This window comes from Oncorhynchus masou, chromosome 32, assembly GCF_036934945.1.
Source record: "Oncorhynchus masou masou isolate Uvic2021 chromosome 32, UVic_Omas_1.1, whole genome shotgun sequence".
Classification (NCBI taxonomy): Eukaryota; Metazoa; Chordata; class Actinopteri; order Salmoniformes; family Salmonidae; genus Oncorhynchus; species Oncorhynchus masou.
In genome coordinates, this window is record NC_088243.1 from 11,728,469 (window position 1) to 11,753,579 (window position 25,111).

General features: G+C 42.7%; 1 protein-coding gene and 1 long non-coding RNA gene across 2 annotated transcripts in view; both read left to right on the forward strand.

The window, feature by feature from the left end:
• Positions 1-400: 400 nt before the first annotated feature.
• On the forward strand, positions 401-4,148 carry LOC135525582 (uncharacterized). The gene is made up of 3 exons (XR_010453187.1): positions 401-777; positions 3,230-3,375; positions 3,804-4,148. It is a non-coding gene; the product is annotated as an uncharacterized LOC135525582 (long non-coding RNA).
• A 3,786-nt stretch (positions 4,149-7,934) lies between these two features.
• Positions 7,935-25,111, forward strand: part of LOC135526898 (otoferlin-like) — a 48,159-nt gene continuing 30,982 nt past the window's right edge. The window contains 13 exon segments of the mRNA XM_064955565.1: positions 7,935-7,983; positions 8,443-8,495; positions 8,498-8,574; positions 10,315-10,369; positions 10,473-10,604; positions 10,793-10,855; positions 11,971-12,055; positions 12,172-12,331; positions 14,417-14,603; positions 15,038-15,224; positions 15,761-15,984; positions 17,782-17,890; positions 21,025-21,211. Of these exon segments, the coding sequence (XP_064811637.1) occupies positions 7,935-7,983; positions 8,443-8,495; positions 8,498-8,574; positions 10,315-10,369; positions 10,473-10,604; positions 10,793-10,855; positions 11,971-12,055; positions 12,172-12,331; positions 14,417-14,603; positions 15,038-15,224; positions 15,761-15,984; positions 17,782-17,890; positions 21,025-21,211 (1,568 nt within the window).

A 25,111-nucleotide genomic window follows, 5' to 3' on the forward strand; every position in this document is an offset into this window, starting at 1 on the left:
TAGGAAAGTAGCTTAGCATTTAGCCTCTAGGACAGTAGCTTAGTGTTCAGCCTCTAGGACAGTATCTTAGCATTTAGCCTCTAGGAAAGTAGCTTAGCATTTAGCCTCTTGGACAGAAACTTTGCTTTCATCTTCTAGGACAGTAGCTTAGCTTTCATCTTCTAGGACAGTAGCTTAGCTTTCATATTCTAGGACAGTAGCTTAGCTTTCATCTTCTAGGACAGTAACTTAGCTTTCATCTTCTAGGACAGTAATTTAGCTTTCATCTTCAAGGACAGTAATTTAATTTAGCTTTCATCTTCTAGGACAGTAACTTAGCTTTCATCTTCTAGGACAGTAACTTAGCTTTCATCTTCTAGGACAGTAATTTAGCTTTCATCTTCTAGGACAGTAATTTAGCTTTCATCTTCTAGGACAGTAACTTAGCTTTCATCTTCTAGGACAGTAGCTTAGCTTTCATCTTCTAGGACAGTAACTTAGCTTTCATCTTCTAGGACAGTAACTTAGCTTTCATCTTCAAGGACAGTAATTTAGCTTTCATCTTCTAGGACAGTAACTTAGCTTTCATCTTCTAGGACAGTAACTTAGCTTTCATCTTCTAGGACAGTAACTTAGTTTTCAGCCTCCTTACATCCAGGGAGATGTTTCAATACTCTACATTGGTTTACTTTCTTAGTTTCCTTTCTTTCACAATCACCGATTAAGGGACTGGATAAGATCCCTCTTATATCATGCAGGATCAGTCATCATGAAGGAAAGGAATCCATCTCAACGGAGGTATCCACTTCACCTAACAACTATCTACAACCGATTATTCATACAAAGTAACATGTTCATGACATTTAAAAAAAACTTTATTGCACTTCAGTCTGGGATGAACATTGCCAATTCAGGATGCCACATTTTTGTAAACGTTTGTTTTTCACAATAAATGGGAAATCACAATCAAGTTGAAAATGAAAAAGCAAGCAGCACATGACAACTTGTTCAACTTACAACAAGTAAAAGTCTGACTTTGCGTTGTTGTTCTGATAACAGTCATACATGCACAAACTGAGACAATGTACTCTCTGTAGCATAGAAAAATCTCTTGTCTTTATCACTGTATATCATCACATTTAGCAAAGACCGGTGAACCTTTTTTTCCACATGGGGCATACATAACATTTCATCAGTATCCTAGGCCAGTATCATTGAGCATGATTTATATCCATTGAAAGTTTAGTCCAGGGCTTACTCTGAGAAACTGGCCCTAAATGTCTGAGACCCTACACTGTCAGAACACTGACCCTACACTGCCAGAGCTGTGTCTATGGAGTGTTGTGCGACAGAGGTCTCACAACTTGTGGTGGAGTCTACAGTCTCATGGCCCTTGCTAAGATGGTTTGTTATGGTCCTAGAGTGGCTAGAGAGCTTGGAGTCTGTGCCCGTGGTGGAGAGAGATGGAGATGGTAGGAACTCCTGATCCTGCTCTGTATTGATGTCTCTCTGTCTCTGTGGAAGGGGAGGGGCTGGGAGCCGTTTCTGTCCTATCAGAGGGGCTGGTGTTGCCTGGTCCTCTGGGCTTAACCAATCCCATCTCGCAGTCTTTGTTCCAGCCGGCCTCTGGGTGGTGGTTCAGGGGGGCTGAGCTGGAAGGAAATCAGTCACATTTTAAGTAAATTCATTAGGCCGTATTTTTGTTCAGTGTAAATGCAGGGCCATGCACAGACCTTTCAAAGGGCAGGTGCTCAAAATGAAAGGGGACAGGTATTTCTGCCACTACACACTCACCACAAATTGTAACCAAGCCAGTTACATTGCCTCCAAAAGACATGATTGACATGGGGAAAAGAGGGTAGGCTATCAGCTGATAATTGATGTTGATGATTGATGTAAATCTGCTGGTTAGCTCAGTTATATTTTTACTGATTGTGATTTATCTTCGAATGCTCTTAAATAATAGCTTCATAATATAGCCTAATATTCATAATCTTCTAACTGATATATGGCTGGCTGGCTAGTATCTGAATATTTTTAGCTAGGGTCTATACTACCTATATTCAGTGTTTAATTTGTAAATGTGGAGGTGCAGGAACAAAAGTGAGCGCAAGAGGGGATGACCTGGTAAGCTCTGAGGTGTCAATATAATAAAGCATTGCATGCATATCATCACATTTGCGTAGTGGCATCGAGCTGTAGAGTAGAGGCGCTTACAGAAGTTGCACACATGGGGAAAATGCACTGGCTCGATGTACACTCACTGGATTCGAACGACACACTCGCGCAAACACACACACGCGCACACATATTGGTACTACTTACACACACATTCACATTCCTTCACACTCTTCACATACGCTGCTGCTACTCTCTGTTTATTATCTATGCATAGTCACTTTACCCCTATCTACATGTACATATTACCTCAATTACCTTGACTAACCTGTACCCCTGCATATTGACTCGGTACTAGTAAACCCTGTATATCGGCTTGTAGTTGTTATTATTTTGTTACTATTTTTCTTTTAGTTTATTTAGCACATTTTTCTTATTTTCTTTTGAAAAGTAAATTCCACAAATTAACGTTTAACAAGTCACACCTGTTAATTGAAATGCATTCCAGGTGACTAGCTCATGAAATTGGTTGAGAAAATGCCAAGAGTGTGCAAAGCTGTCATCAAGGCAAAGGGTGGCTACTTTGAAGAATATAAAATCTAAAATATATTTTGATTTGTTTAACACTTTTTTGGTTACTACATGATTCCATATGTGTTATTTCATAGTTTTGATGTCTTCACTATTATTCTGCAATGTAGAAAATAGTAAAAATTAAGAAAAACCCTTGAATGAGTAGGTGTGTCCAAACTTTTGACTGGTACTGTATGTTTAATAACATACATGCCCATATAAAACATATAAGTAGCATATACAGTATTTTGCCATATATTCGTTTTCAGAATGAAAGACTTCTGAAGCACCATGTGGTCCATATCAGCGTATCTGCTTACACAGGTAATTGTTTCGCAGCTGGAAAGGCACAATCTACTGTGTATGTGTGTTAATTTCCATCAAAGTTGTTAAGGGATATCATGTTACTACCACGAGGAAGCCTTACTAACACCAGACATTAACATTGTCCTATGACAATAGACCCTGTCACTCTCTATCCCTCTCTCAGCCAGGTAACGTCAGAAACATGGACTCCTAATGACAATGATTCTGTCTCTCTCTGCCTTTACTAAACCAGGTAGAACCAGAGTGTTAGGATGACACAGTACAACCCAGTCGTCAGATGTCATACCTACAAAGCCAACGAAGCACAAACACATCTCCAACCACCACCCATCTACCCGACAGACAAATAAGGGCTGTGGACATGGATAAGATTGCATGGTTGGTATCAAGTCATTCTGTTATTCACCCTAGACTGCATTGGGAAAGGTGTCATTTGTGAGGACTCAGTTGCAACCTCATACATTTCCATTGATGTAATCTATATACTTCTGGTCCTCTCTCTAACACAGTAACACACATGCAGTAGTGAAGATGTTACAACCGGAAAATTACTATGTCATTTTAGACCAAGTGTGGTATTTGAAATGAAAGCTTTGACATACTGTATACCTAGATTTCTACTTCTTTACCACTGACCACTGACCAAAGTACAGACCTATTTACCAAAAACCAAGTACAAAAAAAAAACTACAACACTTAAATCACACCTGTCTGTGTCTGTTTTGATATGTCCTCTGTGGTGCTCTGGTGGATAAGGTGTATACATATTCTGTACGGACCAAAATGTTTCATTCAAATCCTTCAAGGAAAAGAAGAGGAAGCAAGAGGATGAAGAGGAAGCAAGAGGATGAAAAGGAAGCAAGAGGATGAAGAGGAAGAAAGAGGATGAGGAGGAAGCAAGAGGATGAAGAGGATGAAGAGGAAGCAAGAGGATGAAGAGGAAGCAAGAGGATGAAGAGGAAGAAAGAGGATGAAGAGGAAGAAAGCTGACTGGTATCATGAGCCTTCAATGTCAACTCCTGCAGACAACAATGTCTCCTGGCCTCCTCCTTAACCACACATTAGAGAATTAGTTACAGGTAGGTGAGTAATCTGAAGGGCCCTGCTGTGGTGGCCCTTAGTGACAGATAGGTCAGTCATCCGAAGGGCCATGCGGGAGGGAGCGGGCCTGTCCCAGATGGCACCTTGTGTGGTGCCCTATATAGAGAATAGGGAGTCATTTTGGGACACAATATCAGTTCAAATCTCCTCAACCCTTAGTCTAAGGCCTGGTACTAAATCATGTAATTAAATGCCCGTTCTCTCAACAAGGACTGGCGTGTTGATGATGTTACCACGGCTACCACCCAGTCACACACACCACCTGCTGATCAGAACCCTCTTCAGAGAATTAGACTAAAGACAAACTATAGAATGAAGTGACTGGATAGAGGATCTGCTGAAAGTATTTGAATGATACACAACTAATAATATAGTACTGTAATTTGTCACTTAGCAAGATGCTTGTCTCCAAGACAACCGACAGTACAGTGAGTGTATACAGTACGTGTGTATGTGATTCCTATGGGAATTGAACCCATGAACTTAGCCTGGAAAATGCCACGCCAATGGAGCAACATAGGACAGTATTAACACACATTATACAACAAACCTTTGGTATTAAGCTTGGTACAGTAGCTTTCAGTTGAAAAGGAGACCAGTACTATTTCTTTACATCTCATATTACATATGTATTGTAGAGATGCGTTCTTTGTATGCAAACCAGAATCCATTTATTTTCTCTTGATGTGGGTGATACCTTCACACAATGAGGAAGACACATGCAACACTGGGTGGAACTAAAGCCTAAATAATTGACAGACTTGTTTTGTCGGATACGGGCAACATTAGACGTACTGCATGGCTTTCAGAGTATGTGTTATTGATGAGCTGGTGAGTTCTACTTTAGTTTTCAGTGGAACTTGTATTGAAGCTGCTAAAGTGTGCTTTAGCCGAGTAATCGATGATTTTTGCTCAATGCCCATTTCATTTCTCGTGGAAGAAAGATTTAGGTAATTTCCCCCCAACAAGTCCTTGCTGTATTGTGTAGTTCGACTTTGTTTGGATTTCCACCACACTCCTACTTAGAAATGGGTGCTGGATCACTTGAAACATGTAGTCAGAAATCTTAAAAGTTCAAAGTAATGTTAAACTCAGATGAATATGAGAACACGACACAGTGGTGTTTGTTCAGAATAGGGCTTGATGCCTTTTGATCCACCAAGATCATCTCCCTATTGGAGCAGTACCCCATGAATGATTTAAGGAAGATCATTCTTCCTATAGTAGTGACTGAGACGCTCCGACTTTTAGTTGTGTGGCAAGTAATTCTACCACAGGTCACTTTATTGATTAGCTTCCTGTTGTCTTGTGCATACGCACACCTGACCTCACAAATATTAACACATGTCTTTGGTTGCTGACAAAGAAATATCCTAATACTGGTCATACCTTTTCTGCCAAACCAACTCTTGTCACAATTCACAAAGCTACATTGAGGTTCTTTCCCAATGTAAAGTGAATTGAGAATTCATACACACATTTCATTAACATAATTCATACATTATCAGACAAATTGGATTCATATTATGTGCTATATAGGTTTGCATATCTGAACTTTAATGTCTTGTAAACAAAAAGGTTGCAGTGACTTGATGGAACAAGTCTTGTTGGCTCGTTTGGCTAGTGACGTCTCTCTCTCACCAACCTCGCTAGTTATAGTTGCCTGCCTGTCTCGAGTTCAACACTCATACACTATTCATTGACATATCACATCACTCCAGCCCAACTCATGCCCTGGTCAAACCTTATTGTTTTTCGCGCAACTTTACTTTTTGGGCCTTTCAGTTTCTGCATTGTAAACGTCTGAAATGGCTATGTAGAATAACTATTTTGGAGAAAAACTTAATCACTCAAAGAGTTTTTTTTATTTCTTTCAACGGGAACCATTGGGAGTTGGTTTGAAAAAAAGGAAAGTGTGACGTTTTCTTTAATGGTATGTATGCAAATTATTCTCAACCATTTTTTGCTAGAATTCATGGAGAGCAATGCTGTTGTATATAGTATAGACACAGCATAGTCTAAAGCCTTGTTTATATATAACATTGATTTGAATATTAATATTGTACATATTCTTTATCCCCTTACACTGTGTATAAGACAGTAGATTAGGAATTGTTAGTTAGATTACTTGTTGGTTATTACTGCATTGTCGGAACTAGAACTAGAAGCACAAGCATTTCGCTACACTCGCATTAACATCTGCTAACCATGTGTATGTGACAAATAAAATTTGATTTGATTTGATTTGGATTTAAACAATGAATCCAACAGATCTCTTCTGTAATTGTTTTTTCTATGTGGTGTAAACTGTAGTTGGTTTTTCCCTCTGGTGTAAACTCTAGTTGGTTTTTCTATGTGGTGTAAACTGTAGTTGGCTTTTCTCTCTGGTGTAAACTGTAGTTGTTTTTCTCTCTGGTGTAAACTGTAGTTGGCTTTTCTCTCTGGTGTAAACTGTAGTTGGTTTTTCTCTCTGGTGTAAACTGTAGTTGGCTTTTCTCTCTGGTGTAAACTGTAGTTGGTTTTTCTCTCTGGTGTAAACTGTAGTTGGCTTTTCTCTCTGGTATAAACTGTAGTTGGCCTTTCTCTCTGGTATAAACTGTAGTTAGCTTTTCTCTCTGGTGTAAACTGTAGTTGGCTTTTCTCTCTGGTGTAAACTGTAGTTGGCCTTTCTCTCTGGTGTAAACTGTAGTTGGCTTTTCTTTGGTCATATCTGTTCTGTTATTATATTGAGGACGCTTTCGGGCTCTAGATACTCCAAGTAACAAAAAAAGCTCAAGTATTACACACAGCAACAACAAAAAACACACCTACAGTGCAATTTGGGAGGAATTATTTCAGGCTTGATTTCATGATAGATCTCTGATCAGTTGGCTTTAATTTAAAGATTTATCTTCAGGGATGAATATTTTTTGCATTGCATACTCTCAGTAGAGCTACTGTATGGTCCACAGCTTTATTCAGAATGACCTGTTTTGGCCACTGTATGCCATTAGTTGCATACCTGTTAATTGGAATACTGTGAACATTTAACAAATTGTGAAGTAGGCCATGATGCTACGTGGATTTTACTGGACTCCTATTAGAGTGCAAAATGTGGCTGCCATATGAAGCATTTAAAATGCATGGTCTCATCTCATTCAATGTTTTATAAGTACTTAGATGTTTGTGAGCAATTTTTGTGTGAACATTTCTGTGTAGAGCTTGTTATTAATATCCTCAGTCATGAATAAACTGATGCTTTACATTTAGTTTTATATTGCATGACTAATTATTGTGAGTGCTTTTATTTCTTCTTTTTCACAAAGCATGTGAAATGTATCCGTGGTTAATTGATGTATTAAGGTCATGGGATGTGAATTATTAAACTCCCCATCGTAGGCCAAATGAGGGTGTGGTGGTAGAATGGAAATCAGTCTACCTGCCTTAAGAAATACCCTGGACTAGGTTCAAATGACACCCTATTCACTATACAGGGCACTACATTTTACTAGGGCCCATAGGGAATAGGATACCATTTGAGACTGACAAACTCACTCTTATGCTTTGCCATGAGAGGAGACTGGTGTGTGTTCAAAATGGCGCTCTATCACCTACACAGGGCACTGGTCAAAAGTAGTGCACTGTACATGGACCATAAGAGCTCAAATCAATCGAATCAACAGTGTAGAATTTGTTGATTTAGTAACTCCAAAACGTAGTCTACACATCATTATGCAACGGGTGGGTCTAATCCTGAATGCTGATTGGTTAAAACCGCATTCTACGCATCAATAACCTCCCACAAAATGACCCTACTTTATTTACTTCACAGAGCAAGAAGAGGACTGTTCTGAAACATGAAGAAATCACGTGGCCATAAGTCAGACCACGGGAAAGGAGGAGGGGGTACAGACACACACACACACACACACACACACACACACACACACACACACACACACACACACACACACACACACACACACACAGACACACACACACACACACACACAGACACACACACACACAGACACACACAGACACACACACCCCACACACACACACACACACACACGCACACGCACACGCACACACCAATTGTTTCATTTAAAATAATGGAGATAAGTAAAATGCTTTCATACAACCTTTGGTCCCACTTACTGTGATAAAATGCAGATTAAAATGTGTAACATAACCTACAATAAATTGTAAACAGTAACATTAAACATTAATACCAACAAAAATGTATACAAGAAATGTTAAAAAGTCACACAAACAACCTTAAAGGGTGGTTGTCGAGCTTAGCTATCGTCATCCTGTCAGGCTGTTCTGACAGGTGTGGCCTCCTTGACTGTGATTGTCCAGGCGATGAGGCAGCCATCTTGGAGACAGAGGACCTGGACTTCACGGGAGGGATGGGAGGGGAGGGGGTCTTGACCCTGACACCATCTCCCTGGCCTCAGTCACAGCCGTCACCACTAATGTCTCCAACAAGAGGTAAGCACAGCACGCTTCTATGGTGCTTGTGGTTTGCTATTCAATTTACACATAAAATACACTTCTATGTACACTGAACAAAAATATACATGCAACATGCAAGAAGTTCAAAGATTTTACTGAGTTACAGTTCATATAAGGAAATCAGTCCATGGAAATTAATTCATTAGGCCCTAAACTATGGGTTTCACATGACTGGTAATACAAATTGTACCTTTAAAAAAAACCCAGAGGTGTGGATCAGAAAACCAATCAGTATCTGGTGTGACCGCCTCATGCAGCGTGACACATCTCCTTCACATGGAGTTGGTCAGGCTGTTGATTGTGGCCTGTGGAATGTTGTCCCATTCTTCTTCAATTGCTGTGCGAAGTTGATGGATATTGCATGCGGGCCATGCATTGCGCCCGGCCCACCACAGGAGTCACTAGTGCGCGATGGGACAGGAAGATCCCTGCCGGCCAAACCCTCCCCTAATCCGGACAACGCTGGGCCAATTGTGTGCCGCCCCGTGTGCCTCCCGGCCGCGGACGGCTGCGACAGAGCCTGGACTCAAACCAGGATCTCTAAGATCTGCTTTAAAATTGCAGATAGATTGTAGCTTCCATCAATGTAATTCACTGCATCTTTTCCAATCCCCCATATACATATATTTTTTTTTTTATTACATTTTTTTTGATTTTCCTTTATTATTTTCCTGTAACCCCGTAATGGACAACAACACCTCTACTTCCAGCTTATACATATTATACACATTTTAAATAGTATAAGCTACATGGACAGTACCAAAACAAATAATTTAATGATTTAATGTCTCTTCACAGCAAAATCTGCAGAGCAGGGATGGTTGTATCCCAGGCTGATTTTTTTTCTTGAGCAGATGTTTGGGAGGACCGGAACATAATTACAAATAATTTGTAGACTGTAAATTGACCGCAAACAGATATACTATTTGACTAAGACATTAATAATTTCAAACCTTACTTACGATCACGTGTCTCTCTATTATGCGTGAGAATGCTTGGGAACAGATTTCTAATGAAAATCATGGAGCTGATTTCCTGGTGTTTTTAGTATTTTATTTTAAAACACCAGTTGGGGAACCATGGCATACAGCGTGTCTGCCATCGGCACGGTACAGTTGAAATCTGGATTCATCCATGAAAAGCACACTTCTCCAGTGTGCCAGTGGCCATGGAAGGTGAGCATTCGCCCACTGAAGACGATGCACAACTGCAGTCAGGTCAAGACCCCGGTGAGGACGACAAGCATCTGTGGCATTGTATTGTGTGACAAAACTGCACATTTTAGAGTGACCTTTTATTGTCCCCAGCACAAGGTGCACCTGCGTAATGATCATACTGTTTAATCATCTTCTTGATCTGCCACACTTGTCAGGTGAATGGATTATCTTGGCAGAGGAGAAATACTCACTAACAGGGATGTAAAGAAATTTGTGCAAAACAATTTAGATAAATAAGCTTTTTGTGAGTATGGAACATTTCTGGGATATTTTATTTCAGCTTATGAAACATGGAACCAAAACTTTACATGTTGTGTTCATATTTTTGTTCAGTGAAGTAAGATAACATAGAAGCAAACTCTGCTTGTTGGATTGAAGACAGGTGTTTCAATGACATTGTTTACCATGTAGTGTCCTGTAGTTTTACAGAATTCTGAAATGAAAGTCTGCATTGATTTAATCACACTAAAACATATTTCTAACATGTGTCTAACGTCAGATCAAAACCAGACATTAAGATGGAACCTAGTGCCGGGAGACCAGTGGATTACCAAGTAAATTAAACTATACAGTATGCTCAATGAATCAAGGAATAATCCGAATTTAACATATTGTTGTTCTCCAGAGTGTTTATACATGCTAATCCTATTTCACCAGGTTAGTGTTACCATCGTAGAGGCCAGACAGCTAGTAGGGCTGAACATGGACCCAGTGGTCTGTGTGGAGATCGGAGACGATAAGAAGTACACTCAGATGAAGGAGTCGACAAACTGCCCATATTACAATGAGGTAACCAGCCTGCTCTGGAATGATGATGCGGAGGAGGAGGTTGATGATGATGATGAGTGTGATGATGATTATAACAAGGTCTACAGCATTGTACTTTAATATTTAGTAAATGTTCAATAAAGCTACACATTTTAACAGCAAACTTCATCACCCTCATGCATTTATTTTATCTCACGTTTCTCTTTTAGTATTTTGTCTTTGACTTCCACGTCCCATCGGATGTTATGTTTGACAAGATCCTGAAGCTTTCGGTGAGTAGCTCTACCACCATACAAACAAACAAACAGCTGCGCTACAATTCCCCTCCCTATCAAGATGAATGGAGACCATGGGAATCGCTATCTATTATTCATACAGTCTATAATTCCCCTCCCTATCAAGATGAATGGAGACCATGGGAATCGCTGTGTCTATTATTCATACAGTCTATAATTCCCCTCCCTATCTAGATGAATGGAGAGCCATGGGAATCGCTATCAATTATTCATACAGTCTATAATTCCCCTCCCTATCAAGATGAATGGAGACCATGGGAATCGCTGTGTCTATTATTCATACAGTCTATAATTCCCCTCCCTATCTAGATGAATGGAGACCATGGGAATCGCTATCTATTATTCATACAGTCTATAATTCCCCTCCCTATCCAGATGAATGGAGAGCCATGGGAATCGCTATCTATTATTCATACAGTCTATAATTCCCCTCCCTATCGAGATGAATGGAGAGCCATGGGAATCGCTATCTATTATTCATACAGTCTATAATTCCCCTCCCTATCAAGATGAATGGAGAGCCATGGGAATCGCTGTGTCTATTATTCATACAGTCTATAATTCCCCTCCCTATCTAGAAGGATGGAGAGCCATGGGAATCGCTATCTATTATTCATACAGTCTATAATTTCCCTCCCTATCTAGATGAATGGAGAGCCATGGGAATCGCTATCTATTATTCATACAGTCTATAATTCCCCTCCCTATCTAGATGAATGGAGACCATGGGAATCGCTATCTATTATTCATACAGTCTATAATTCCCCTCCCTATCAAGATGAATGGGGAGCCATGGGAATCGCTATCTATTATTCATACAGTCTATAATTCCTCTCCCTATCTAGATGAATGGGGAGCCATGGGAATCGCTATCTATTATTCATACAGTCTATAATTCCTCTCCCTATCTAGATGAATGGGGAGCCATGGGAATCGCTATCTATTATTCATACAGTCTATAATTCCTCTCCCTATCTAGATGAATGGGGAGCCATGGGAATCGCTATCTATTATTCATACAGTCTTTCATAATAGTCAACTCAGGTCACATGTTACTGAAGCACATTGCAATCTGCTTATCCATCCCTCAGGTCATCCACTCCAAGAACCTGCTGCGTAGTGGCACCCTGGTTGGCTCCTTCAAACTGGACATAGGCACCGTCTACTCACAGCCAGGTCAGGGAGAAACAGAGAGAAACATAGTAGCTACTAGCGGCCCATCTATGGTTCTGGTGCTGATCGTTGTTCATATTCATGTTGATGTTTAATTTTATTTAAAAAATGTTCAACAGAACACCAGTTTTTCCACAAATGGGCCCTACTCTCTGACCCTGATGACATCACTGCCGGGTGCAAAGGTTACATTAAGTGTGACATCGCCGTTGTGGGGAAAGGAGACAACATCAAGACTCCCCACAAGGCCACAGAAACTGATGAAGATGACATAGAAGGGTAAACAATGACCAACATATTACTGGGGATATGAGTGAAACCTAACCTACATATTAATGGGGATATGAGTGAACCCTAACCTACATATTAATGGGGATATGAATGAACCCTAACCTACATATTAATGGGGATATGAGTGAACCCTAACCTACATATTAATGGGGATATGAGTGAACCCTAACCTACATATTGCTGGGGATATGAGTGAACCCTAACCTACATATTAATGGGGATATGAGTGAACCCTAACCTACATATTAATGGGGATGTGAGTGAACCCTAACCTACATATTACTGGGGATATGAGTGAACCCTAACCTACATATTAATGGGGATATGAATGAGAAAAGCACTAATACTGTAGAGGTAATTAACCCTAACCTACATATTGTTGGGGATATGAGTGAACCCTAACCTACATATTAATGGGGATATGAATGAGAAAAGCACTAATACTGTAGAGGTAATTAACCCTAACCTACATATTAATGGGGATATGAGTGAACCCTAACCTACATATTGCTGGGGATATGAGTGAACCCTAACCTACATATTAATGGGGATATGAATGAGAAAAGCACTAATACTGTAGAGGTAATTAACCCTAACCTACATATTGCTGGGGATATGAGTGAACCCTAACCTACATATTAATGGGGATATGAATGAACCCTAACCTACATATTGCTGGGGATATGAGTGAACCCTAACCTACATATTAATGGGGATATGAATGAACCCTAACCTACATATTGCTGGGGATATGAATGAACCCTAACCTACATATTAATGGGGATATGAATGAACCCTAACCTACATATTGCTGGGGATATGAATGAACCCTAACCTACATATTAATGGGGATATGAATGAGAAAAGCACTAATACTGTAGAGGTAATTAACCCTAACCTACATATTGCTGGGGATATGAGTGAACCCTAACCTACATATTAATGGGGATATGAGTGAACCCTAACCTACATATTGCTGGGGATATGAGTGAACCCTAACCTACATATTACTGGGGATATGAGTGAACCCTAACCTACATATTGCTGGGGATATGAGTGAACCCTAACCTACATATTGCTGGGGATATGAGTGAACCCTAACCTACATATTAATGGGGATATGAGTGAACCCTAACCTACATATTGCTGGGGATATGAGTGAACCCTAACCTACATATTAATGGGGATATGAGTGAACCCTAACCTACATATTGCTGGGGATATGAGTGAACCCTAACCTACATATTACTGGGGATATGAGTGAACCCTAACCTACATATTGCTGGGGATATGAGTGAACCCTAACCTACATATTGCTGGGGATATGAATGAGAAAAGCACTAATACTGTAGAGGTAATTAACCCTAACCTACATATTAATGGGGATATGAGTGAACCCTAACCTACATATTACTGGGGATATGAGTGAACCCTAACCTACATATTAATGGGGATATGAGTGAACCCTAACCTACATATTAATGGGGATATGAATGAGAAAAGCACTAATACTGTAGAGGTAATTAACCCTAACCTACATATTAATGGGGATATGAGTGAACCCTAACCTACATATTACTGGGGATATGAGTGAACCCTAACCTACATATTAATGGGGATATGAATGAGAAAAGCACTAATACTGTAGAGGTAATTAACCCTAACCTACATATTAATGGGGATATGAGTGAACCCTAACCTACATATTAATGGGGATATGAATGAGAAAAGCACTAATACTGTAGAGGTAATTAACCCTAACCTACATATTAATGGGGATATGAGTGAACCCTAACCTACATATTAATGGGGATATGAGTGAACCCTAACCTACATATTACTGGGGATATGAATGAGAAAACAAAATGTTGCTTAGGGCCCCCAAGAGGCTGACTGCATGTGTGGGTATGGATGTGGGTACACAGACCCCCATCAAAGTTGCCCCTCCCTGCTCTAAAGAGCCCTGTGAAAGATCTCCCATCTCACAATTCTTGCTTACTTTCTAATGCTGTTTTAGACATTGAGATAAAATACAGTGTGTTACAAGTGTTCTCTTTGATTCTGTGGTTTCAGTAACCTGCTGTTACCTGAGGGGGTTCCTGCAGAGCGCCAGTGGGCTCGCTACTATGTGAAGATCTACAGAGCCGAGGGCCTTCCCAAGATGAACACCAGCATCATGGCTAATGTCAAGAAGGCTTTTATAGGGGAGAACAAGGACCTTGTGGACCCTTATGTACAAATACTGTTCGCTGGCCAGAGGGTAAGTTAAAGCTATGTTACGCTATGTCAGTTATGCTATATTTTTTTATTTTTTTATTTATTTTTTACCTTTATTTAACCAGGCAAGTCAGTTAAGAACAAATTCTTATTTTCAATGACGGCCTGGGAACAGTGGGTTAACTGCCTGTTCAGGGGCAGAACGACAGATTTGTACCTTGTCAGCTCGGGTGTTTGAACTCTCAACCTTGCGGTTGCTAGTCCAACTCTCTAACCACTAGGCTACACTGCCGCCCCTAACCTGCTACGCTATGTTACGCTACGCTATGTTATGCTACGCTATGTTATGCTACGCTATGTTATGCTACGCTATGTTATGCTACGCAATGTTATGTTAAACTACCTAATGCTACAGCATGTTATGCTATGCTATGTTATGCTATTCTCCTCCCTATCTGGACTGCTTTGTGATCCCAGGGGAAAACATCTATCCAGAAGAGCAGCTACGAGCCCATCTGGAACGAGCAGATCGTCTTCACTGAGATGTTTCCACCGCTCTGCAAACGCATGAAGGTCCAGATCCGAGACTCAGACAAAGTGAACGACGTAGCCCTCGGAACACACTTCATTGACCTGAGAAAAATCGCCAATGATGGAGACAAAGGTGCTTCAGTGGAGACATGTTTCCCTTAATTCAGAAGATATAGTGTATTGTGTTTCTTGTGTTTATTTTTTCTGTGTTTCATTTTTGATGTATTTGGTGTTTGTATAAAGCAGGGCTCTCCCAGCCTGCTCCTGGAGAGTTACCATACTGTAGGTTTTCACTCCAACCCTGTTCCTGGAGAGTTACCCTCCTGTAGGTTTTCACTCCAACTCCAGTTGTATCTCTTAAATCAACTCACAACCAGCTAATTATTAGATGTGATAGATTAGAGACAGAGTGAAAACCTACCGGAGGGTAGCTCTCCAGGAACAAGGTTGGAGAACCCTGGTATAGAGTAAAGTAAACTGTAATTTTTGCCAAGTCCCAGCTGGACCAGTTTTGGGAAGTGTTACCTCATGAAAAGTCTGACCAAGTGTAAACGACTGAGAAATGGGTTTTGCCAGTGTGTGGTCCGGAGTTGGCTGTGTTAGCGCTCCAATCTCCAAAAGCACTTGCCAAGTAGCCATTCTCTTAACAACCATACTCTTCTCTGCCAGGCTTCCTTCCCACCCTGGGTCCGGCCTGGGTAAACATGTATGGCTCCACCCGTAGCTACACCATCATGGACGAGCACCAGGACCTGAACGAGGGTCTGGGGGAGGGGGTGTCCTTCAGGGCCCGTCTGCTGGTCAGCCTGTGTGTGGAGATCCTGGACACCTCCTCTCCAGAGGTTATGAGCTCCACAGAGGTTAAGGTGGAGGGGGTGCCCAAAATCTCAGAGGTGGGTCTCTCATACACACACACACACACACACACACACACACACACACACACACACACACACACACACACACACACACACACACACACACACAGTCTCTATTTCTCATTGTCTCTTTCTTTCTCTGCCTCTCTCTCTCTCTGTCTCCTGCCTCTCTCGGTCGCTCTGTGTCTCTGTGTGTGAGTGTCTTCCCCTATCTATCTCTCTCTCTCTATCTATCTCTCTCTCTCTTTCTCGCTCTCTCTCCCCCTCTCTTTCTCTCTTTCTTTCTTTCTTCCTTGGGTGAGTGCTCAAGCAGACAAACCCTCCAACGGTGACTCACACCTCACAACAACAGATCATCACGGTGCAACCTGACTAAATTATTCATCATCTTTTTTTTAGCTGATCTCTGACGCTACATTATTAACTGACTGTTTCCATTAATAGAGGTCTTTTATGTGTTCAGACAATGTACGTCACAGAGCCGATCGAGTCAGGGACCGTCTATGTGACCGTTACAGGTCTTTGTCCTGGACCAGAACCCTGCATGCACCGCATTTCCATACTCATTATGGAAATACTCACCATACTCTCATATATTTTCATACATCACTCACCATATTGTACACATTACAGCATTCTGAAGCCGTACACTATATATACAAAAGTATGTGGACTCCCCTTCAAATTAGAGGATTCGGTAATTTCATCCACACCCGTTGCTGACACGTGTATAAAATCGAGCAGAAAGCCATGCAATCTCCATAGACAAAAATTAGTAGTAAATGGCCTTACTGAAGAGCTCAGTGACTTTCAACGTGGCACCGTCATAGGATGCCACTTTTCCAACAAGTCAGTTCATCAAATTTCACATTTCTGCCTTGTTAGCTAGAGCTGTCCCGGTAAACCGTAAGTGCTGTTGTTGTGAAGAGGAAATGTCAATGACGGCTCAGCTGCGAAGTGGTTGACCACACAAGCTCACAGAACGGGGCCGCCAAGTGCTGAAGCGCAAAAAGAATCTGTCCTCAGTTGCATCACTCACTACCAAGTTCCAAACTGCCTCTGGAAGCAACATCAGCACAAGAGCTGTTAGTCTGGAGCTTCATGAATCAGGTTTCCATGTCCAAGCAGCCTAAGATCACCATGCACGATGCCAAGTGTCAGCTGGTGTGGTGTAAAGCTTGCCACCATTGGACCCTGGAGCAGTAGAAACACATAGTCTGGAGTGATGAATCACACTTCACCATTTTTGTTTTTTTTAACCTTTATTTAACTAGGCAAGTCAGTTAAGAACAAATTCTTATTTACAATGACGGCCTGGGAACAGTGGGTTAACTGTCTGTTCAGGGGCAGAACGACAGGTTTTTAGCTTGCCAGCTCAGGGATTCAATCTAGCAACCTTTCAGTTACTGGCCCAACACTGTAACCACTGGACTACCCGTCGCCCCGACTGAGGAATCTGGGTTTGGTGGGTGCCAAGAGAAAGCTGCCAGCCACAATGCATAGTGTCAACTGTAAAGTTTGGAGGAGGAGGAATAATGCTTTTTGAATGAGATGTTCAACGAGCAGGTGTCCACATTCTTTAGTTCATATAATATACATCTAGTTATCACATATGACGGTTTCAAAATGAATCTTTGTGTCTCCATCCCTCCAGAATGTCACTGTGAAAGTGGGGAGGATAATTCCTGTTATAATGTATTTCCATGTTAATCTTTGTGTCTCCATCCCTCCAGAATGCCACTGTGAAAGTGGGGGGGATTATTCCTGTTATAATGTATTTCCATGTTAATGTTTGTGTCTCTTTCCATCCAGAGCGCCACAGGGAAAGTGGAAGAGTTCTTCCTCTTCGGGGCGTTCCTGGAGGCCACCATGATTGACAGGAAGATCGGGGACAAACCAATCTGCTTCGAGGTTACAATAGGTTCGTAGCTTCAATAGCTCAGCCAATGAGCCAACATGACATCATCCTTTATGAGGAAACAGCAAGCATTTTTTAAACGGTTGTTTGAGGTGGGGTTTTTGAAGTGTTGTAGGATGAGTCAACATTATTTCGGTATAAGTTAACAGAATATAAACTTTTAAAAGTGAGATTTACGCTGGACAGTTACTGTAAAACTAGTCCTGGGTTGGTAATCTTGGAATAGCCTCAATCCGTACCTAAGAAACCATCCCTCAATGAAGATTCTCCATTGACAATTATTTTTAATTCAATTCTAGGCTTAATTTGGGTCCGGGTAACCAACCTTTGATTTACAATACCGTTCAAAAGTTTGGGGTCACTTAGAATTTTTTTAAAGAAAAGCCCATTTTTTGTCCATTAAAAGAACATCAAATTGATCAGAAATACAGTGTAGACATTGTTAATGTTAAACTTAAACTCAAAAAAGGTCTGGGACACTGTAAAGTTCATGGAGAATAAGAACACCTCCTCCCAGCTGCCCACTGCACTGAGGATAGGAAACACTGTCACCACTGATAAATCCACTATAATTGAGAATTTCGATAAGCATTTTTCTACGGCTGGCCATGCTTTCCACCTGGCTATCCCCACCCCGGTCAACAGCACTGCACCCCCCACAGCAACTCGCCCAAGCCTTCTCCATTTCTCCTTCTCCCAAATCCAGTCAGCTGATGTTCTGAAAGAGCTGCAAAATCTGGACCCCTACAAATCAGCCGGACTAGACAATCTGGACCCTTTCTTTCTAAAATTATCTGCGGAAATTGTTGCAACCCCTATTACTAGCCTGTTCAACCTCTCTTTCGTGTCGTCTGAGATTCCCAAAGATTGGAAAGCAGCTGCGGTCATCCCCCTCTTCAAAGGGGGGGACCATCTTGACCCAAAATGCTACAGACCTATATCTATCCTACCCTGCCTTTCTAAGGTCTTCAATAGCCAAGTCAACAATCAGATTACCGACCATTTCGAATCCCACCATACCTTCTCCGCTATGCAATCTGGTTTCAGTGCTGGTCATGGGTGCACCTCAGCCAAGCTCAAGGTCCTAAACGATATCTTAACCACCATCGATAAGAAACAATACTGTGCAGCCGTATTCATTGACCTGGCCAAGGCTTTCGACTCTGTCAATCACCACATCCTCATCGGCAGACTCGATAGCCTTGGTTTCTCAAGTGATTGCCTCGCCTGGTTCACCAACTACTTCTCTGATAGAGTTCAGTGTGTCAAATCGGAGGGCCTGTTGTCCGGGCCACTGGCAGTCTCAATGGTGGTGCCACAGGGTTAAATTCTTGGACCGACTCTCTTCTCTGTATACATCAATGATGTTGCTCTTGCTGCTGGTGAGTCTCTGATACACCTCTACGCAGACGACACCATTCTATATACTTCTGGCCCTTCTTTGGACACTGTGTTAACAACCCTCCAGACGAGCTTCAATGCCATACAACTCTCCTTCCGTGGCCTCCAATTGCTCTTAAATACAAGTAAAACTAAATGCATGTTCTTCAACCGATCGCTGCCCGCACCTGCCCGCCCGTCCAGCATCACTACTCTGGACAGTTCTGACTTATAATATGTGGGCAACTACAAATACCTAGGTGTCTGGTTAGACTGTAAACTCTCCTTCCAGACTCACATCAAACATCTCCAATCCAAAGTTAAATCAAGAATTGACTTCCTATATCGCAACAAAGCATCCTTCACTCATGCTGCCAAACATACCCTTGTAAATCTGACCATCCTACCGATCCTCAACTTCGGCGATGTAATTTACAAAATAGCCTCCAATACCCTACTCAACAAATTGGATGCAGTCTATCACAGTGCAATCCGTTTTGTCACCAAAGCCCCATATACTACCCACCATTGCGACCTGTACGCTCTCGTTGGCTGGCCCTCGCTTCATACTCGTCGCCAAACCCACTGGCTCCATGTCATCTACAAGACTCGGCTAGGTAAAGTCCCCCCTTATCTCAGCTCGCTGGTCACCATAGCAGCACCCACCTGTAGCACGCGCTCCAGCAGGTATATCTCTCTAGTCACCCCCAAAACCAATTATTCCTTTGGCCGCCTCTCCTTTCCAGTTCTCTGCTGCCAATGACTGGAACAAACTACAAAAATCTCTGAAACTGGAAACACTTATCTCCCTAACTAGCTTTAAGCACCAGCTGTCAGAGCAGCTCACAGATTACTGCACCTGTACATAGCCCATCTATAATTTAGCCCAAACAACTACCTCTCCCCCTACTGTATTTATTTATTTTGCTCCTTTGCACCCCATTATTTAATCTCTACTTTGCACATTCTTCCACTGCAAATCTACCATTCCAGTGTTTTACTAGCTATATTGTCTTTACTTCGCCACTATGGCCTTTTTTTTTGCCTTTACCTCCCTTATCTCACCTCATTTGCTCACATTGTATATAGACTTATTTTTCTACTGTATTATTGACTGTATTTTTTGTTTTACTCCATGTGTAACTCTGTGTTGTTGTATGTGTCGAACTGCTTTGCTTTATCTTGGCCAGGTCGCAATTGTAAATGAGAACTTGTTCTCAACTTGCCTACCTGGTTAAATAAAGGTAAAATAAATAAATAAATAAAATAGAAAATTGTAAATTAGTATTGTAGATGGAAACGACTGATTTTTAATGGAATATCTACATAGACGTTCAGAGGCCCATTATCAGCAACCATCACTCCTGTGTTCCAATGGCATTTGTGTTAGCTAATCCAAGTTTATCATTTAAAAAGGCTAATTGATCATTAGAAAACCCTTTGCAATTATGTTAGCACAGCTGAAAACTGTTGTTCTGTTTAAAGAAGCAATAAAACTGGCCTTCTTTAGACTAGTTGAGTATCTGGAACATCTGTGGGTTTGTGGGTTCAATGATATTCCATTAAAGATCAGCCATTTCCTGCTACAATAGTCATTTACAACATTAACAACGTCTACACTGTATTTCCGATCAATTTGATGATATTTTAATGGACAAAAAATGTGTCTTTCTTTCGAAAACAAGGACATTTCTAAGTGACCCCAAACTTTTGAACAGTGTATATCGCCATATTTTTTACTTTCGTCTTTTAACTAGGTAACTATGGGAGTGAGATTGATGGTGTGACCAAACTCAAGTCGAGTAGCGGAAAGAGTGGGGGAGACGGAGATGAAGAGGAGACAGAGTTGATCCATGGATCTAGTGATGAAGAGGAGGGAGATGATGACAATGACCTGGTCTCAGTGTCCACCACCCCGCCGATGAAACCAGTCATCACCGACAGGTTAGATGCCAACAGACACATTAGATAATGACCTGGTCTCAGTGTCCACCACCCCGCCGATAAAACCAGTCATCACCGACAGGTCAGATGCCAACAGACACATTAGATAATGACCTGGTCTCAGTGTCCACCACCCCGCCGATAAAACCAGTCATCACCGACAGGTCAGATGCCAACAGACACATTAGATAATGACCTGGTCTCAGTGTCCACCATCCTGCCCATGAAACCAGTCATCACCGACAGGTCAGATGCCAACAGACACATTAGATAATGACCTGGTCTCAGTGTCCACCATCCCGCCCATGAAACCAGTCATCACCGACAGGTCAGATGCCAACAGACACATTAGATAATGACCTGGTCTCAGTGTCCACCACCCCGCCGATAAAACCAGTCATCACCGACAGGTCAGATGCCAACAGACACATTAGATAATGACCTGGTCTCAGTGTCCACCACCCCGCCGATAAAACCAGTCATCACCGACAGGTCAGATGCCAACAGACACATTAGATAATGACCTGGTCTCAGTGTCCACCATCCTGCCCATGAAACCAGTCGTCACCGACAGGTTAGATGCCAACAGACACATTAGATAATGACCTGGTCTCAGTGTCCACCATCCTGCCCATGAAACCAGCCATCACCGACAGGTCAGATGCCAACAGACACATTAGATAATGACCTGGTCTCAGTGTCCACCATCCTGCCCATGAAACCAGTCATCACCGACAGGTCAGATGCCAACAGACACATTAGATAATGACCTGGTCTCAGTGTCCACCATCCTGCCCATGAAACCAGTCATCACCGACAGGTCAGATGCCAACAGACACATTAGATAATGACCTGGTCTCAGTGTCCACCATCCCGCCCATGAAACCAGTCATCACCGACAGGTTAGATGCCAACAGACACATTAGATAATGACCTGGTCTCAGTGTGCACCATCCCGCCCATGAAACCAGTTATCACCGACAGGTCAGATGCCAACAGACACATTAGATAATGACCTGGTCTCAGTGTCCACCATCCTGCCCATGAAACCAGTCATCACCGACAGGTTAGATGCCAACAGACACATTAGATACTGACCTGGTCTCAGTGTCCACCATCCCGCCCATGAAACCAGTCATCACCGACAGGTCAGATGCCAACAGACACATTAGATAATGACCTGGTCTCAGTGTCCACCATCCCGCCCATGAAACCAGTCATCACCGACAGGTCAGATGCCAACAGACACATTAGATAATGACCTGGTCTCAGTGTCCACCATCCTGCCCATGAAACCAGTCATCACCGACAGGTCAGATGCCAACAGACACATTAGATAATGACCTGGTCTCAGTGTCCACCACCCCGCCGATGAAACCAGTCATCACCGACAGGTCAGATGCCAACAGACACATTAGATAATGACCTGGTCTCAGTGTCCACCATCCCGCCCATGAAACCAGTCATCACCGACAGGTTAGATGCCAACAGACACATTAGATAATGACCTGGTCTCAGTGTCCACCATCCCGCCCATGAAACCAGCCATCACCGACAGGTTAGATGCCAACAGACACATTAGATAATGACCTGGTCTCAGTGTCCACCATCCTGCCCATGAAACCAGTCATCACCAACAGGTTAGATGCCAACAGACACATTAGATAATGACCTGGTCTCAGTGTCCACCATCCCGCCCATGAAACCAGTCATCACAGACAGGTTAGATGCCAACAGACACATTAGATAAGGACCTGGTCTCAGTGTCCACCATCCCGCCCATGAAACCAGTCATCACCGACAGGTCAGATGCCAACAGACACATTAGATAATGACCTGGTCTCAGTGTCCACCACCCCGCTGACGAAACCAGTCATCACCGACAGGTCAGATACCAACAGACACATTAGATAATGACCTGGTCTCAGTGTCCACCATCCTGCCCATGAAACCAGTCATCACCGACAGGTCAGATGCCAACAGACACATTAGATACTGACCTGGTCTCAGTGTCCACCATCCCGCCCATGAAACCAGTCATCACCGACAGGTCAGATGCCAACAGACACATTAGATAATGACCTGGTCTCAGTGTCCACCATCCCGCCCATGAAACCAGTCATCACAGACAGGTCAGATGCCAACAGACACATTAGATAATGACCTGGTCTCAGTGTCCACCATCCCGCCCATGAAACCAGTCATCACCGACAGGTCAGATGCCAACAGACACATTAGATAATGACCTGGTCTCAGTGTCCACCATCCCGCCGATAAAACCAGTCATCACTGACAGGTTAGATGCCAACAGACACATTAGATAATGACCTGGTCTCAGTGTCCACCATCCCGCCCATGAAACCAGTCATCACCGACAGGTAAGATGCCAACAGACACATTAGATAATGACCTGGTCTCAGTGTCCACCATCCCGCCCATGAAACCAGTCATCACCGACAGGTCAGATGCCAACAGACACATTAGATAATGACCTGGTCTCAGTGTCCACCATCCCGCCGATGAAACCAGTCATCACCGACAGGTCAGATGCCAACAGACACATTAGATAATGACCTGGTCTCAGTGTCCACCATCCCGCCCATGAAACCAGTCATCACCGACAGGTCAGATGCCAACAGACACATTAGATAATGACCTGGTCTCAGTGTCCACCATCCCGCCCATGAAACCAGTCATCACCGAAGGGTCAGATGCCAACAGACACATTAGATAATGACCTGGTCTCAGTGTCCACCATTCCGCCCATGAAACCAGTCATCACCGACAGGTTAGATGCCAACAGACACATTAGATAATGACCTGGTCTCAGTGTCCACCATCCCGCCCATGAAACCAGTCATCACCGACAGGTTAGATGCCAACAGACACATTAGATAATGACCTGGTCTCAGTGTCCACCATCCTGCCCATGAAACCAGCCATCACCGACAGGTTAGATGCCAACAGACACATTAGATAATGACCTGGTCTCAGTGTCCACCATCCTGCCCATGAAACCAGTCATCACCAACAGGTTAGATGCCAACAGACACATTAGATAATGACCTGGTCTCAGTGTCCACCATCCCGCCCATGAAACCAGTCATCACAGACAGGTTAGATGCCAACAGACACATTAGATAAGGACCTGGTCTCAGTGTCCACCATCCCGCCCATGAAACCAGTCATCACCGACAGGTCAGATGCCAACAGACACATTAGATAATGACCTGGTCTCAGTGTCCACCACCCCGCCGACGAAACCAGTCATCACCGACAGGTCAGATACCAACAGACACATTAGATAATGACCTGGTCTCAGTGTCCACCATCCTGCCCATGAAACCAGTCATCACCGACAGGTCAGATGCCAACAGACACATTAGATACTGACCTGGTCTCAGTGTCCACCATCCCGCCCATGAAACCAGTCATCACCGACAGGTCAGATGCCAACAGACACATTAGATAATGACCTGGTCTCAGTGTCCACCATCCCGCCCATGAAACCAGTCATCACAGACAGGTCAGATGCCAACAGACACATTAGATAATGACCTGGTCTCAGTGTCCACCATCCCGCCCATGAAACCAGTCATCACCGACAGGTCAGATGCCAACAGACACATTAGATAATGAACTGGTCTCAGTGTCCACCACCCCGCCGATAAAACCAGTCATCACTGACAGGTTAGATGCCAACAGACACATTAGATAATGACCTGGTCTCAGTGTCCACCATCCCGCTCATGAAACCAGTCATCACCGACAGGTCAGATGCCAACAGACACATTAGATAATGACCTGGTCTCAGTGTCCACCATCCCGCCCATGAAACCAGTCATCACCGACAGGTCAGATGCCAACAGACACATTAGATACTGACCTGGTCTCAGTGTC